The 18,137-nt window shown below is 37.2% G+C and overlaps 2 protein-coding genes across 4 annotated transcripts in view; one reads left to right on the top strand and one right to left on the bottom strand.

The window, feature by feature from the left end:
* The window catches only part of LOC129245517 (uncharacterized), a 100,658-nt gene that overhangs the window by 51,508 nt on the left and 31,013 nt on the right, over window positions 1-18,137 (top strand). The window lies entirely within an intron of this gene.
* Window positions 4,583-7,185, bottom strand: LOC129246347 (uncharacterized). Its single transcript, XM_054885095.1, has 4 exons — window positions 6,277-7,185; window positions 5,276-6,212; window positions 4,840-5,221; window positions 4,583-4,628 (listed from the first exon to the last, which is right to left on the bottom strand). Exons 1-4 carry the CDS (start codon window positions 7,183-7,185, stop codon window positions 4,583-4,585), a joined length of 2,274 nt encoding a protein of 757 aa, XP_054741070.1.

The raw sequence follows: 18,137 nt of genomic DNA, 5'->3' as shown, positions 1-18,137 counted from the left end.
GTGAATGCTTTAGTCCAGAGTATTTTTCATGCCGCTCTGTGACTGGGGTCTCGAGATATAGGTCAAAACGTGGACCCGAGTAACCTTTGGTTGTGTATGTACAATATGGGTATCAAATGGAAGCTGTTGGTGAATGCTTTAGTCCAGAGTATTTTTCATGCCGCTCTGTGACTGGGGTCTCGAGATATAGGTCAAAACGTGGACCCGGGTAACCTTTGGTTGTATATGTACAATATGGGTATCAAATGAAAGCTGTTGATAAGTGCTTTAATACGGGGTAATTTTCATACCTATTGATGACTAGGGTCTCGAAATATATGCCAAAACGTGGACTCGCCGTGTCTTTGAACCGAATTAAACCAAACTTACACACATCGTTAAGTAGGTATTGAAGATGATTTCCGTATAGTTTGAATACCTATTGGTAGATAGGGTCCCGAGATATAGGTCAAAACGTGGACCCGGGTAACCTTCGGACGTGTATGTACAATATGGGTATCAAATGAAAGCTGTTGGTGACTACTTTAGTACAAGGTATTTTTCATGCCGCTACGTGACTGGGGTCTCGAGATATAGGTCAAAACGTGGACCCGGGTAACCTTTGGTTGTGTATGTACAATATGGGTATCAAATGAAAGCTGTTGATAAGTGCTTTAATACGGGGTAATTTTCATACCTATTGATGACTAGGGTCTCGAAATATATGCCAAAACGTGGACTCGCCGTGTCTTTGAACCGAATTAAACCAAACTTACACACATTGTTAAGTAGGTATTGAAGATGATTTCCGTATAGTTTGAATACCTATTGGTAGATAGGGTCCCGAGATATAGGTCAAAACGTGGACCCGGGTAACCTTCGGACGTGTATGTACAATATGGGTATCAAATGAAAGCTGTTGGTGACTACTTTAGTACAAAGTATTTTTCATGCCGCTACGTGACTGGGGTCTCGAGATATAGGTCAAAACGTGGACCCGGGTAACCTTTGGTTGTGTATGTACAATATGGGTATCAAATGAAAGCTGTTGATAAGTGCTTTAATACGGGGTAATTTTCATACCTATTGATGACTAGGGTCTCGAAATATATGCCAAAACGTGGACCCGCCGTGTCTTTGCACCGAATTAAACCAAACTTACGCACATTGTTAAGTAAGTATTGAAAATGGGTTTCGTAAAATGTGGTTGTAATTCGGAGCACTGGCAACGGGTACATCGTTCTTTTGAACCAGCCATAATGTCGCTTACTTTTTTAACGCTTGGGGCGGAACTGAACTGTCAAATTGACAGTGTGAGTTACAATGTGTCAATATTTCTTTCTGATTTGGATGCCATAAGGAAAAAGTAAGTGCAACATGTAAAAATTGTTTGTGAATTTTTTTGGAGTGGATTTTGGAACAGTGAATAATTTCTTACGAAATTTGAGAATTTAATGTGAAATCCGAATGAAATTATGTGTTCGTGGAAAAAAAATTTTTTTCGTTTTTTTTTTTTGAAAAATATAAATGGATAATGGTTAAAAAAGCTCCAATGCTTAATAAAACATATAAATTGAAACGAAAAATTCATGGATGATCATATGCGTTGATTTGAAATTTAAAAACAATCTTCTTTTTTCCTGATTTTCAATTTATATTTTATATTTACTCAAAAACAAATAGAAAAACAAAAAATATTGTTAATGCCAAAGCGCTTGAATAAAGAATAAAGAAATAAATAATATGAAAATCATATATTTTCTGTTCTAAACCATATCTATTCTATTTTAGTGTGCCCAGCGAAGGGGGCCGGGTTTGCTAGTAACTACATAAATAGGAAAGTCTAATTGTTTTTGGAGCTAAACCTACGGACAGAAAAATAATCTGGAATTGTCCCTCTTTGACTACGCATTCGGATATCTCCTGTTTTAGATAAGAAAAATGTATATATATTTATTATATGTAAAAAATTTCTACAAAATTCCAATAACTATGTTACAAAAATCCCCTCTCATATATCCCCTGAAAAAGATGTATTACACTTCCTCTTGGGCTAAACGGAATACTTTCATCGAGATCGACATGCAATTCGTGATTTTGTGATTTTGGGCTTTATAGTTCAGGTTATGTCAAAAGTATGCCCGAGTATAGAGGAGCTGTCCCGTCATATAATCATAACTGCTCTTTCAAATCACATATCGTATTCAAGTGAGAACGAAATCGATAAAATATTACAGAGTTTTGAAGTCTGGAAAAGGCAAAACGAATCCCTGATACTATAAGTAAATAAAATTTCTATAAATATATCGACTCCAGCGAGATCTAAGTAAAAAAAAAAAATAATAATAATTGTGCGTAGACTTCTCTTAGGTGTTTGGTCGAGCTCCTCCTCCTATTTGTTGCGTGTGTCTTGATGTTGTTCCACAAATGGAGGGACCTACAGTTTTAAGCCGACTCCGAACGCCAAATGGGCTTTTTATGGCAGAAATACACTCGGAAGTTTGCCATTGCCTGCCTACGATCGCTATTAGAAAAAATGTACGGAGATTCGAACCTATGGACTCCGAATGATAGTCTCGCACCAATCCATTCGGCTACAGCGGTCGGCTGCGAGATCTAATTGGATTGATTTATGTAACCCTAGAATACTAACCTTGAAACATTTAACCCATACCTTTCATATAATTTAATAATAGCATCATTGCTGCAACTAGCGATGTAAGTAAATTTTACTCATAAGTGGTAATGGAAAAATATTTCTGCGGATGGTTCTTACTCATAGTTAGCGACAGGCTCATACAAATTACGGTGGTTTTTACTTTTGGTTAAAAATAAAAGAATATTTCCATTTTCTTAGATTGTAGTATGAGGGGGGGAAAAGTGATAGTTATCCCGATAGAAGATGAAATATCCAATAAAAGCATGCAAAAGCGTAGGGAGCTTCGAAATTCGAACCAAAAAGTTAAGAATAGCAGAATATGTTTCTGAATGTGGTAACATTGACAAATACAAAAAATACCATGGAAGTCCTCTTCCTCAATAAACCAGACATTTCTTCAGAATCTGCTGCGTTGAACGAATGTTTACTATGTTGAACAAATGTTTTGGGTGAAGTAAGTCACTCGTGTACTGGTTCAGGTAAACGCCCGCTTTTCCATGTGGAATGCATTTGTGCGCCCAACGCCCTTTTATAGAGTTATCCCACCTCGTTTGAAACTCATCGATGCCGTTTTCTCGTCAACCCGCATGAGAAGACGAGCTTATAGGCCTCTGTATTCTCGCTATTTAGTACATGCCAAATATTACGTTACACAAGCGTAGTGCGCACAACCGGTAGGTAGATTGCAGTAGTTTAGTAGTTTGCTTATATTCCGAGTGTGAACTAGATCGGATCATAATTACAATTTCTATAAATATTCCTACCCTAACGACATCTAGCGGCACCCAACAAACTCAAATACTTTTCCACACAAGCCCAGAATAACTTAACGAATTTCATTGTAATCGAGCAGCTTAAGCCGAGCTTCTCCTTCAGTGAACTCAGTTTTATGCTGACTCAGATCGAAAAGTTTTTGCAAGATTGGAAGATTGGAAGATTGTCATAAAGGAGAGCGAAGGGCACTTCGTACATACCACAAGCCAATCTTGAAGGACTGCAAATTTTGTTTCCTTAGGGATATCAGATTACACACGGACAACAATTCGAATAGTAAATATTTAGACGCGTGGTTGCAATCCGATCTTGACCAGACGCCTTTCTACACTACTCAACGCTAAATAATTATCTGAGATGGTTCAAATTATATCATAATTAGGTTGAGTAATAATAAATATCTGTATATATTTCATATGGATTTCAAATGTGGACGCGGAGATCCGTATTTTTTTCACGTATGTTGTTGTATCGAAAACAAATAATAGCGCATACCTTTTTACTATCTTAAATCGGGATGTAAAATTCCGTTAAAATTACATTTGCCTTACTCAAAGTTCAGCATTTTGCTACAGGCATTAATTCAGTTAGTGGCAAACCTGAACGCAACCACTAAGATATCGCCGCATTCGAAAAGCTCAGGGAAGGGTGGAACCGACTATACTCGCAAATTGTTCGCACTTCTTTGTTGCGCTTAAAATGGAATGGTCGGATGAAATTATATAACTTTTTTAAAATAGAGTAAGGCTTTAAGAGCTTTGCTTTGCACACCACTAGTCAAAATTAAAATGTTAGCTAAAACCAGATTGAAATGCTTAGGAGCTTAACAACATGAGAAGTTAGAATGCCCTCTGGGCATTTACAAAGATATTGTATATAAAGGTCTAGCTCAACCTGGTAACACTAAGGAGCAATAGGTCTATGTGATGGCTTTCAGGCAGCCAGGTCAACCTAACCTAACCTAAAATGCATTTTTTGTCGGTGGAAATATTTGAGATTTAATGGCTTTCTTCTATCGCCTGATACCCACATAATTGTACTGCGTGGGGCTTAAACCGGTTTTCGTTTTTATAGCTGAGGAATGGTAAAAATCGATTTTCTCGAAAATTTGACGTGTGTACCGGTCAATTCATTTTACTAGGGCGTTGAGTCGAAATTTGATGTGAAAGGCTAAAACAATGTAAGCGCATTCAAATCCAGATCGAAATTTGGAAATCTGTAAAGAAGTGGTATCAATGAGACCTTTAAATAGGAGAGTAAATGATGTTATTTTTATTGACAATGAAGAAATACAAATTTTTAGTAAATATGCTAATAAATATATGCACATTAATTCATTTATTACCATCATTTTCTGATTACGATGCACGCAAACATAACTTAGTTTAGATAAAAAAATTCAATAAAATTTATGTAAATCGACACACCTGCGTTTGACTGGCGTAAATCGAATGCTCCTTATAGTATCCACTTTGTAGGTTTCTGCACCGAATCGCTTACTATTATTAACTTTAGCTTTCTTTTTCTTCACTTTACCATTTCTGCTTTCTGCTTTAAAAGTTATGTTCCTAAATGGCCAACAACCTCGTTTCTTTTTTGAGATTTTATTCCTTTTATTTTGTTTCTTAAGAGATTTCTTCGAAACGGTTTTGTTAGCGCTCTTCCACTTGGCATATTTCTGCGAATATGGCGTCAAAAGCCAGAAGTAAAAAAGCTCACCAATGAACAAGAATACGCTACCAACGACGCCCATAAACAAAATGGAGAAAGATCCTTTTAGGTGATCTGTTGTGAGAACAATTGCCGACTCTGTAAGGAGAGATAAGTTTAAACAAAAAATATATAAAATCTTGTCATGCGTACCTTTGAATTCTGGTCTCATTCGCGCTATTCGATTGAGATATGTGTTGTTGTAGCGAAAATCACTATCAATCTTTTGGAATATGCCATGGTCTCGCATTGCCCTTATGAGCCAATTGAAATCTGTTAACAATGGAAATCCTACTTTCATTATTATATGCAGGGGGCTAGAAAAAACGCTCTGGGGAAACGCAAAAATTTCATCGGCAAGTCGATCTTGCAACACATACATGCGGCTCGCTAGTAAAACGCGCTGGCCGGTTTTCACTGTACGAAGATTATGCGAGTTTGGTATAAACAAGTCCGTGTCGTTATAATTTTCAAAGATCCACATATCTTCATCATTTTCAAACCAGTCCTGATTCTCATCTGGTCCGCCAAAGGGTATACCCGCGTCAAATACCTCAAGGAGATTGTGCATCTGGTGTAGGTATCCAGGGTCAGTGAAAACAGTAATTAGCTGCGAAGTGTAAATTGCCACAACGTTCATGCCGTAAATAGTCAAGGCAAGAAAGAAAATGCGCGAGGAAAAACATTCGGGCCGCTCTTCGACAGCGACACATATGGAAACAGCCATGGCGTTAATGCCTGTGAGCGAAAAGTCTTTGTGGTTTGGCGGCTCAGGAAGCATGTTTACAAAGAAGTACCAAAATATCCAAGTGATAAGCAGCAGAATTATGAAGCAAAGCCAAGTTTCGTCTTGAAATATGTGATAAATCGCCATCCAGGCAGGTCTCGGATCAGCAAGTTTGACAAACCAGGTGTAACTATCATAAAGGTAACAGTCAGATCCCCAAAAATTTTCAATAACTTCGTTATCGGGAAAGAATCCGCCAATTATGAAATCACAGTCGCGATCGAACAGTTTTCCAAGTAGACCAGTCCATGTGCCATTCTCTTCTCGCACTCCTCTGGTTTCCTCGTCACATAATTGTTTGATCTGTCAAATTTATATTAGATTGATTTAAGTAAATAAGAATATGGCATGGAAGTATCAGCTTTACCTTGAAGTTTAGATGATTACGCATAAAATCTACTATACGCAACTCTAATCCAGTTTGGCAGTCCTCCTCCACAAAAGGCGCCGATATAGCTGCACACATTTGGAATGTGCAATTTTTTATCCTGATCTCTCTTTCAAATTTTCGCAACCTCCGTTTTATCTCAGCCGTATTTGGTTGTGGTTGTCCATTTTTGCACTCGCCGATTTTTGACATCCTTATGGTGCGACAATTCGCATTGTTGTAATAGTCCATCACTGAAAATGAATAATCGATCTCACTAGTTGCGTATAGCAGTCCGATTTGATGGACATAGTATTGCTTTTGCAATAGAGAGAAAATATCCAGCGCGACCTGGTCTTCGCTATGCCGATTTAATGCGTTATTGAACAATACCAAGAAACGAGCACCCGGATTCCAAGAAACCATACGACTAACGTAGTCCCTCATAAGCGCCTGGAGCCGATCTACGCTGTCCACGATAATAATATAGTAATCAGTGTAAATAACTGCGCTATCACCGAACTTCAGCCTCGCATATTGCTTATTGTCGAAGATTGTGCGAATCTGAAAGAAGCGACGCCCTTTTTCTTTACTACGACTTATAGCTTCGTTAATTATCTTAGCGAAACCATCCTGTATCTCCAAAGCCGGTGAGGTTAAGTTGTAGCTATTAGTCAAAAGCATATTGTAAGAACGGGTGAGACGTTCGCGGGATGTGAAGACTATTTTGACGAACTCTTCCAGACAATACATGCCAGAAGTCCATGGCTCCGGTCCCATTTCCACTTGCGAACGTAAAAATATTACACTTCTAGCCGTCTCTTGGTACTCATTTAAGAGCGCCTGGCAACTGAAACTGTGGCTAAAAAGCTGAAGTACTATAAGCGCGCAATTCTCGTACCTTCTCATCTTCCGCACTATTGTCATTGCAAATTTCAACTGTCATGAAAAGGCTCAGAACGAGAGATTTATTGCAGAAATGTTGTGTCGTCTGCTACCATTGTTGCATGCAACTATTATATGTAGCGGTGTGTTGCATGCAATGTTGTTGACTTTAGGAGCTGGTTGAGCTGAAACGAAAATGGCCTAAAAAAGTCTGCATTACACAAATAAAGCACAAATTCTTCACATTTATTATTGGAACGCCATCATAGGTTTTATACCCTTCTCAAATGAGCGCAAGTTGGAGATTCATGTGCAAATTGAGTTAAGCCATTTATGAAAAATATAGGAATAATACCAGTAGTAATAATAATAATAATAACAATATATGTATATTAGGCCGGGTCGATTTGTGGGGAGGCAAACAAATCGCCCATTGTTCTTTAAAATCATATTCTAGCGATCAAAATAAGGAACTTTGCCGAATGAACCATACCTCTAAAACGAATTCTGATGTCCTCCCATTTGGGTCGAACTTTTTTGTTTATTTTCTCATGTAAAGGCCAAAAATGGTGATATTTTAAAATGATTGTATGGGGAACCCACCAGGGGAGTTCCAGGGGGTGTGCCACTGGCATGGGTGGATCGGCCGTCCAAAGTTAGCGGGGGTCGGTCATACATTTGGACTCGATTGGAGCACTCTAAATTTGTCAAAGTGGGATTTTCCAAAATTTGCCCCTACCCAAAAGTTCGACCCAAATTGGGGGACATCAGAATTCGTTTTAGAGCTATGGTTTCTTTGGCAAAGTTTCTTATTTTGATCCCTAGAATACGATTTTCACAGAGCAATGAGCGATTTTTAAATCGACCCGCCTAATGTATAAGCATTTACATATATCATGGCCAAAAAAATATTCAGATCAGTTCTGACTACTTTCCTTTCGCCTTTTTAATTGTATTAAGTTTTTATAAAACTATGGTTCACTCTGCAACAAATGCCATACAAATCAAAGTTTCAAACATTTAATAAAAAAAAATCCGCTGAGATACTGCGCATTTTCTGCATTTAACAAATGCATGACATTCTTTTAATTTTCAATCATGAGATACGGAAAATTATATTTTGATTTGTTAAATTTATTAAAATTATATTATGCGCTCTTTGTTAAACTCGGTGAAAATCACAGCTGCTATCGTGCAAATCCAGAAGAAGAAGAATCCTCACATTAGCATTTTAGCTGTAAAATATTAGCAGCTAGCAATTTCACAAGTTGTGGGCAGGTGCTCAGCTAGCCTTGAGGGTGCCACAAGCTTTACCTATTGGCAGACCTTCGATGCCGTCCCGTCGTAACAAAGCTTCCAATAATAACTACCTGAGTAGTTCAATGCCTGACTTTTCGGAAGTGAAAGTAGAGCAGAATAACAAGGCTTGGTGTTAACTAACGGTACATACTTAAACTCATTCCGCTCCACCTATTCTCAACTACGGCCTCGACTGCGAATACTTTAGGTAGTATCACCTGAATCATAATCCCAAAGGCAGAGAGTAGCTAATTTTAAAAATAAGCAAGCTGAAAAGAACAAGGGATTTTACTGAAAGAATGTAAATTTTCGAAAAAGTTTTGTCTAAATGTATTGTACTAAATTGCTAACCATTCAATAAACCTATATAAGATATGATGGGTATTGACTCAGAAGAGAAAATCGATTACAAATTTCTTAAGGTTATACTACTTATATATATTCATAGCAATGAACGTTGGAGATTGAGAATTAAAGTTGAGAAAATAAAGATTTTATTATCCATTCGGACAGAATGTCTGTTCACCAACAACGTCGGATTGCACATCGGCTTTACACTTCGGTAGTTCGGCCTATTTTGCTATATTGAATACTTGTGTGGTGGCCGTCAACTCAAAAGGCAAGTTATATAACTGCTGAAAGTCTAAAAGAACTGCGTTTTCATGCATCACCGGCGCTTTAAGGACCACCCGTAATAAAGCGCTCGAGCTGTTAGGCTGCTCCAAGGAAAACATGTGGCTGCCGCGCTCAGACTTAATGGCATGGTGCTATGGAAACCCGGCTGTTCGGCCACGCTTCTATACTATAAGTGCATACTCTGAGTAGTTATAGTCCCGGTAACTGTATATCTTAACATACACCCCGTAACAAAAACTTCGATAAATAGCTTTTCGGATAGTCAAGTGGGCATCAAATCAATGGAGGCAGTTATAGGTACTGCGATCAAAGGTTGTTCAGGAATGCCTGGCAGCTCTAAATGATATTAGCACCGTCCTCAAGGTCGTCCTTATAATGGTTCTGGGACGTAGAGATATTGAAGGAAATTGCATGGCTGATGAGCTAACCAGAAAGGGTACTAATATTCCACTACTTAAAAACAGAGGCAATACTGGAATTCCTTTGGCAGCTTGCAAATTAAGGATACAAAATAATATTCTCCAAGAGGTCAATAGGTCATGGAGAAGAAAATACGTGCCTTACAACCAGACTAATTTGGCCGCAAATAGAAAAGAAAAGATCAGAAGAATTTCTTAACCTCTCAAGAGAGAATATCTCGAAGGGCGTGGCTTGTGTTACCGGTCATTGGCTGTTAGGTAAGCCCCTTCTAGACTAGGAATATTTTCGCATGAATACTGCAGAAGTTCTAGAGACGAGGAGGAGGAAGAAACAGTGGAACACTGTTTCTGTAATTGTCCAGCCTTAGCTATGAGTAGAGCCAGGTTGTTATGGAAGTACCATTATGACTCTCTTACGGAACTACCCAGTGTTGGGATAAAACCTATCTAACGTTCATAAGAGGGTCTAACTGGTTTCATGAAAAGTAAATAGTAAGGTTCCCGTGTTACACAGTGGTACAACAACGGACCTGCATGGTCTAAGTGAGTTGGCTACTCTAAACCGACTGCCACAAAAACCTAAAACTCAAACCTAGATAGTCCCAGGTATGGGCGTGGCACTTTAAATTGAGGAGGTCAGAAGGAAGTGCAAAGGACGTCAGAGGCCTCTTCTTTTATCAACAGCTAAATGATATAAGGTATTTGGATTATAAAATGTATGTAAAGATAAATGGTCGCTCCTGGTTATACCACATATAAATTGCAAAAATGTATATATAACTAATTTTTCTGAAGTAAATTTGAATGGAACTATTTTTGATCTCGTAGTAAAAGATACATTGAAATCAATCTGTAATAATTTTTTTTGAGTATAGTAACCATTACCTAAAAAAAAACCTAAGAGATTAGGACGTCTAGTAAAAGTTAGGTGGAAAAAAATTGTATTTATTCATTTTACTTATTTACTCATTCTTTCATCTTTTAAAGTAAATAGATTACAAATAGATTACTAATACTACAGATTAACTATAATATATAGTAAAAAATACGTTGAGTTAATTAGTCACAATTCAAAAAGAGTATCTCCAGATTAAGTTCTAACTTGAATGTCTCCCGTGAGTCAGAGAAAATATCTAAATTTTGATAAAATTGGTTACACTGTCTTATACAACGTGTGAGCGGTTCATTACGAATAAAATTGGTCTTATGATAAGGTAAATGGAACATATTGCTGAGTCTAAGGTTACGAATAGGGCAATTAAAAAGTATTAGCTGCAGTAAGATGTGGCATTTGATATGATTCGTGGCTCTGTCTCTTATAAACCTTACCGATAACATTTTTCTTTGCATAGCTATATATATAACCGTACACCTTTTTTGGGTGTTTGGCCCAGCTCCTCCTCCTATTTCTGGTGTGCGTCTTGATGTTGTTCCACAAATGGAGGGACCTACAGTTTCAAGCTGACTCCGACCGGCAGATATTTTTATGAGGAGCTTTTTCATGGCAGAAATACACTTGGAGGTTTGCCATTGCCTGCCGAGGGCCGACCGCTATTAGAAAACACTTTTTCATAATTTTGGTGTTTCACCGAGAATCGAACCTACGTTCTCTTTGTGAATTCCGAATGGTAGTTACGCTCCAACCCATTCGGCTACGGCGGCCGCTTTGCATATCTAAAGTTGGCAATTCTAATAAAAGATATCTCATTTATATGCAAGCAAACTACAAGGCCAACGAAGGGAATGAATAACAAATCTAGTAAAACGTTTCTGAAACTTCTCATTTCTTAAAGATGAATCCATATGGAATGGATCCCAGATAATGCTGCAATATTCGAGATTTGATCTAACAAGAGAAAAATACAAATTCTTCAGCGTAGAAGTATCCAGGAACTCCTTTGATTTCCTTATAACAAAGCCAAGCATAGATCTAAACTTGGCGATCATAAAGTCTATATGTAAATAGATATAATATAAATAAATATGAACCCCAGGTCATTCTTTTCATAAATTTTTATGAGGATGGTAGTGCCCAACTTGTAGTCAAAATCAATCGCATCTACTAAAGGACAGGTGCTGGCATTTACCAACATTAAGAGGTAAGGAGTTATTATGAAACCAAGCTACCAATCTTGCTAAATCCTGTTGAAGTTTTATGCCCTCTATACGCTACTTCACGATCGTTAATCTTCAGAAAATCTGCATACATTAGACAACGTGATGTCACAAAAACGTTTGGAATATCATTAACAAATACGAGTATTAAGAACAATAGTGACCCCAGATGGCTACTTTGAGGTATACCTGAGGTAACTTCGATGGCATCAGATTTTGTGTTGTTTATACGAATGAATTGAGTTCTATCTGTGAGATAAGGTGCAAACCTCACGCATCACCACAGAAGCAAGCTAGGATGAAGACCAATTGAACTCAACTTTTTAAGTAGGGCTGACTCTAGCGAACGCTTTCGAAAAGTCGGTTAATATATTTCAGAGCGCCATTATACCTTATATATATCGACTTTCGTAAAGCTTTTGATACGATTCCCCAAGACGCTCTTCGCAACGCTCTTGAGTATTGTGCAATTCATGGCGTTATTTCCTGTCTGTTCGTTCTATTTCCGGCGATGCCACAAAGTGGGGTCTCAGGCGCACTTCTTTTCATAAATTTCATTAATGATATTAACGGTCGTTTTTCTTTTGGAAATTTCCTGCTTTATATAGACGATTTGAAATTCTTTGTAATTAAAAACACAGTTATTTTATTGGGATTCAAGTGACTCTTAGGCTTCATCTTTGATGAAGCTGGAAATCACGATTCTCCTTGAACACTTGCAGGTACTTTCTGATAACAAAATGTCAAATTTTCAATTATCTGTAGTGATTGGTGAATGATTTTCTTTTAGTAGTGTTTTAGCTATATAACGTCAAAGGCGTATTCTGTCCTAGGCTTTGTAAGACGTAATGCAACAAAGTTTTCTGATACGTTTTAAAAATGAAATGTTTCATCTAATTTCCATCCCCTATGGCGGCCGCCGTAGCCAAATGGGTTGGTGCGTGATTGCCATTCGGAATTCACAGAGATGACGTTGGTTCGAATCTCGGTGAAACCAAAATTAATAAAAACATTTTTCTAATAGCGTTCGCCCCTCGGCAGGCAATGGCAAACCTCCGAGTGTATTTCTGCCATGAAAAAGGTCCGTTCGGAGTCGGCTTGAAACTGTAGGCCCCTCCATTTGTGGAACAACATCAAGACGCACACCCCAAATAGGAGGAGGAGCTCGGCCAAACACCCAAAAAGGGTGTACGCGCCAATTATATATACATATATATATGTAACATTTTTAGCGCATAAAAAGACAGATTGATTGATTTAGCGAAATTTTTTTGGAATTTTTCGTTTATTAAATTGCTTTCTTTTGTTTGAAAATACAAGGAGAGCTTTGTACGTAAAATTATATCTACGATAATGGTTCCGCATGACATGAAATTCACAATTCGAATGCGATAGCAAATCGCAAATGGAGATGCCTGTATAAATATGGTTGAACGTGAACAGAAAATTATTCTTAAGTTCTTTTCGTTCTTCGAACTTTTCGCACTTCATACTCTCATATTCTTCTCGACCCGTGCTCTTAAATTTAAGTTTCTTAAAAGTTGCCTATTCGTCGTGTGCCTATCGTTTATGTTCAATGCTATTAATAGTAGCTGTATTCTTTTTGCATCCGACCTGTAAAATAACACTAGGGTATTTAGAGAAGTATGTGGATAGCAACAGCACAAAAATTCTTCTTGAGTTACATAGCCCATTTGAGTTGAAAGCGCACAACTATATGTGATACGATATAAGAATGAGTATGTGACTACCATTTGAAAGAGCCCAGGCTCTAGTCTCCGTGTATGAAATATCAAATGATATTAACAAGTTTTTTTCAAATAGCGGTCGCCCCTCGGCAGACAATGGCAAACCTCCGTGTGTATTTCTGCTAAGAAAAAGGTCATCATAAAAAACCATCTGCCGTTCGAAGTCGATTTAAAACTGTAGGCCCCTCCATTTTTGGAACAACAGCAAGACGCACGCCACAAATAGAAGGAGGAACTAAAGTGCGGAAACGCCAATTATACATATGGAAAGGGCCTGGAAAACGCCTGCAAAATGTCATACCCTATCCAAATAAAATGACGAAGTTTTTCTCCGTTTTATGGTTGTAATGTTAGAATGCAATACGCCAGTATCACGCCGATTTTCGTTCTATCTCAGATCTCCGTGAAATTAATAATGTTGTTCCGGCTGCCTTTTCTAACTCAAACACAGCTTTTTTAAGACTTCTAAATTCTTTCTTTTAGTTTAATGTATTTTGAATAGTTTTAATACCATTTTGTATTCTTTTTTTGTCTAAATAAATAAATAAATAATTTAAAACTTTTACTCTTATATAAAAATGAGCCTAAATATTTCAATATTTCTTTAATAAGATAAAGCTCATTCCACTTTGTATGTGATGAGTGAAAATTGGCAGTAGAAAATATTTGCTGCTTTGTATCAAACCCATCGACTTCATCGTCTACTGTCTGCCCCATTAAAAAGCTAAAATGTCTGCCAATCGCGGAATTTATAAAACAAACGCGTTAACTTATTACATTTCCCGTTTATTCCACACATTCTGCCACTGTTGTAATTAAATTGAAATTTACGAGCAATTGTCAAAGGAAGGACCATACAAAAGCATTCGCTCCGACCATCAACACAAGTTAAGAGTTAGCTGAGACACCACTGCCAATAGTTGAAGATAGCCGCCCAGACGCAAACACGTCCTTCAGAAAATAAATAAAATACTCAAGGCGTAAATCAAGTGCGCTACAATTTGACCATCCCACCGACCATTTCGTATACTCCGGATAAGGCCGAGCTATGTCCTTGCATGTGTGCCTTTGTGCGTGTGTGCAGGAAGAATCCCAACTAAGTCATCAAAAACTGGCTAACGCTTAAACGCAACCAACAACAAACTCTTGCACAAATGCTATCAAAATATTTGGCCAAGGCAGTTACCACTTCTTTCCAACATTCGAAAGTGCTTTTATATGACAAAATTTTTGGTGTTTTGCTGTTTGCCCATTTCATTGTCTTAGCTGTTATTCATGCGTTGTTGGTAAGTGTGGCGCGATAAAGCCAAAGCCAACGCCAGATATGACTCATTCACAGCCACTTGGTGGCGATGACCGCCAAAATGAGAAGTTACAACCAACATCAGCACTCAGTATTTCAATTGTTACTGTTAGTAGTTTAATAGCCGTCCAGCTAATGGTGTCGGTGTCATAACATTCATCTTTTCCCCGTCGTAATTTTTGTTCGGTCGCTGTTTAAATCGCAAAAAATCGAGTGCGTAGTTTGCTATGTCTACTTGCAATAAACGTTTTACTATTGTCGACAATTCATAGATAACAATAAAGATTTGATGCGATTCCCAATTTTAGCTCTTTGTAAAGGCGCACATATTCACATGTGGATCCACATATCTGTGTCTCCTTCCGGACTCCTCAGCGCTTGCCGTTTGGCTTTTCGCATTTCCTTACCTATTTTCATTTAAGTCCTTAATTTTATTTCAGTGCGATCGGGATGGTCAGTTCTACTTTTTTAAATTCTTGATTGAAGTACGAAACACTGATTAGTAAATCAGTTAGCTGTATGCTCATATGTCACTAATTTCTGATTTATAAACTCGAGCTTTTTGGTCTTCAATGTTGGCTCCTCTTGGATATCTTCCTTCCTCTGATGACTTTGAGTTCTAAGTGAAATTTTTAAAAATTACATATCCAACGCAATTGACGTTTCGCTAGGATAGATACATATATACCTTGCAATAATTATTTTCTGGCTACTGTCATAAAATATTGATAACACTTTTAAGCCATACGCTTTGTTCGAAGAAAGGTTTTTGTTACAAACAGATTTTTGGGCTCTCATTCCAGCACTTTTGAAATATCTGAGCTTTATGCTTCGTACTATATAGTCGGTGTCAGAAGAAAAGAACCGAAAATATATTAAAAACTATAAAAACAGTTTTAATAAAAACAAATTTTTTTTTAATTCTACATAAAAAACTTAATTTTTATTCAAAATATAAATGTATGTTCAACAAAAAACAAAACACACTATTGCACAAAAAGAGCATTAGACGATCTTTAGACAACTTAAATCCGAGTGCTGTTTTTTCTTTTTTCGATATAAGGGTTCTACTGGGCATTCTTTTCCACCAAAGCCCAGTTTCGTCGGCATTGAAAACTTGATCTGCTGTATACCCTTGCTCTTCTATAATGGTTTTAATTTTTTTCTGGATACGTCCTAGCGGCTTCATGTTCAGCCGATCCGGATTCTTTTTGAATTCTTATGCCATGATTTGCAAAACGCTTTTTAAATTTTCCACACCAGCCTTTATTTGTACAAATTGGCAGGGATTCTCCTTGTTCTTAAATTGTTTGAAAATTTTTAATGCTTTTTGTTTGACGCGCCGCGGCTCGACGAAGACTGCCGACCAGAGGCACATTTATTTTTAGATAGGCACTTTTGTTTGCAGATAGAGATAGAGATGTATACATCCCAGTGGTAACGATGTATCCTTATCGTATCGGCAAGCCTCACCGTGGCTGTAGAAGTACAGTATTTTACAAAGGTTTTTGCAATTTTCTTATCGTGTTAGAGCATGTTATATCTAAGATGTCGTGTTGAATTCCTGTATTACTGAATTCATAATCCCGGGGGGTTTTAATTTTCAAAGTTAGCAGAAAACAAAAATATTTGAATATAAAATTATAAAAATTATATACAATATAACAGATATTACCAATTCAATATTATAACATTTTAAAATCCTATCTATCCGATCGTTTCTTTCGAATTAAATACGACGACACGTATTCTGACCTGAAAGAAATTAAAGCTGGTGCCCCACAGGGTAGCGTTCTGCGGCCCATCCTTTATCTAGTTTTCACATCCGATTTGCCTACCAATCAGAACTGCGTCATAGCAACGTTTGCAGACGACACCGCTATCTTGTCAGTTGGAAATACACAAATTGAGTCAACTGCAAATCTTCAAAAACATTTAAACAGAATATATGAGTGGACAGTTACTTGGCGTATAAAACTAAATGAAACCAAATCCGTTCATATTGATTTTACATACAATAAAATAAGACATCTTCCACTATATATAAATGGAGTTCAAGTCCCGTATCATAACACGGCTAAATACCTGGGTATGACTCTTGAGACTAAACTGAGATGAAGTTCTCACGTAAAGAAGAAAAGAGAAGAACTCGATATTAAATTCAGAAACATGTATTGGCTTATGGGTAAAAGATCTGCTTTATACATGTACAATAAAGTACTTCTCTACAAGCAAATACTAAAACCAATTTGGACGTATGGGATACAACTATGGGGTTGCTCAAGCTCCAGCAACATACCTCAAATCCAAAGGTTCCAGAATAAAATTTTGCGATGCGGTACTAACGCGCCCTGGTATGTACGCATCAGCGATCTCGAACGCGATCTCGGCATAGAACCAGTTGCCGTCGTAATTAAAAAAAATGCCCTATCTCATATAAAAAGGCTATTTCATCATATCAACAGCGAAGCCTCAGCCCTCACTGACCCACATAAATAGTTTGTAAGGCTGAAACGCAAAAAGCCGCACCACCTCGTGCAGTAATCAACTCCTTTGCAAGTTTTGTGCAAAGCACCATCGTATTAATTGTATTATACAAAAGCCGAAGAAAATTGGTCGTTAGTTTGTTTTTGTTAACTAGTTACAATAAAAATGAATACAAAAACAAAAAAAAAAAAAAAAAAAAAAAAAAGATTTTTATCGAAGCTGGTTCTTACCAAAACATAGTACTAAACTGACTATGGTTGCGAAGAAAATAAACCCAGTTGTAAATATTAAATCCCAGTAGAACTTAACATAGGTTTAACGCGGGTCTACGATTATACGCCAATAAGTTTATATTTTGACAATTTTAACATTGTGACCAATTGTTTTTTAAAACAAAAATCCTCCTATACATAACTCTGCATACTTTTTCCAGTCATCAAACGAAATGTTGTTTGGCGATCCTGGCGGTTGGAATGGGAATAGGTAATACAGATCGGACGTTTATGAAGAAGCATTTTCGATTTTTTTGGTTGTCTGTCAGCTTCTGTGAATACATAGTTGTCTGTGATCATATAAAGGGTATTTCATAAGACGCGCCAATATGTTGTTTTAAAGAAAAGCAACTAACTTCTTTTAGGTTTCACTATTTTCATTCAAAATACGACTTTTAACAACTGTGTTAAGGGGGGTTTAGCGCTAAAAAAAAACACTTTTTTTTTTAATTTTTTACAGAAATATGGCTAAAGATACTTTAATAAAATCAGTTGCATGTTATTGTACATCTTTTCAATAAGTTTTTAAAAAATATTAATAAAGAAATATTGACAAATAAGCCCATGACAGAGTTTTTTTGGAGGTGCTCTGCGGTGCCAATCGGCATTCGTCGTAGAATCATCTGAAACTAAAAAAAGTCGAATTTTTCAGTTAAAGTATGACGTAATGCTCCCCCCTATATTAATAAAATTTTTT

Source organism: Anastrepha obliqua, chromosome 4, assembly GCF_027943255.1.
Source record: "Anastrepha obliqua isolate idAnaObli1 chromosome 4, idAnaObli1_1.0, whole genome shotgun sequence".
NCBI lineage: Eukaryota > Metazoa > Arthropoda > Insecta > Diptera > Tephritidae > Anastrepha > Anastrepha obliqua.
This window is presented reverse-complemented; position numbering and strand designations above follow the sequence as displayed.

Bases quoted from the DNA above. Each gene is read 5' to 3' on its own strand.
- LOC129246347 (XM_054885095.1), bottom strand. From the start codon at position 7,185: ATGAGAAGGTACGAGAATTGCGCGCTTATAGTACTTCAGCTTTTTAGC. The intron at 6,213-6,276 runs GTAAAGCTGATA...TAAATTTGACAG, and splicing joins GTAATCATCTAAACTTCAAG to ATCAAACAATTATGTGACGA. The intron at 5,222-5,275 runs GTACGCATGACA...CTCTCCTTACAG, and splicing joins AATGAGACCAGAATTCAAAG to AGTCGGCAATTGTTCTCACA.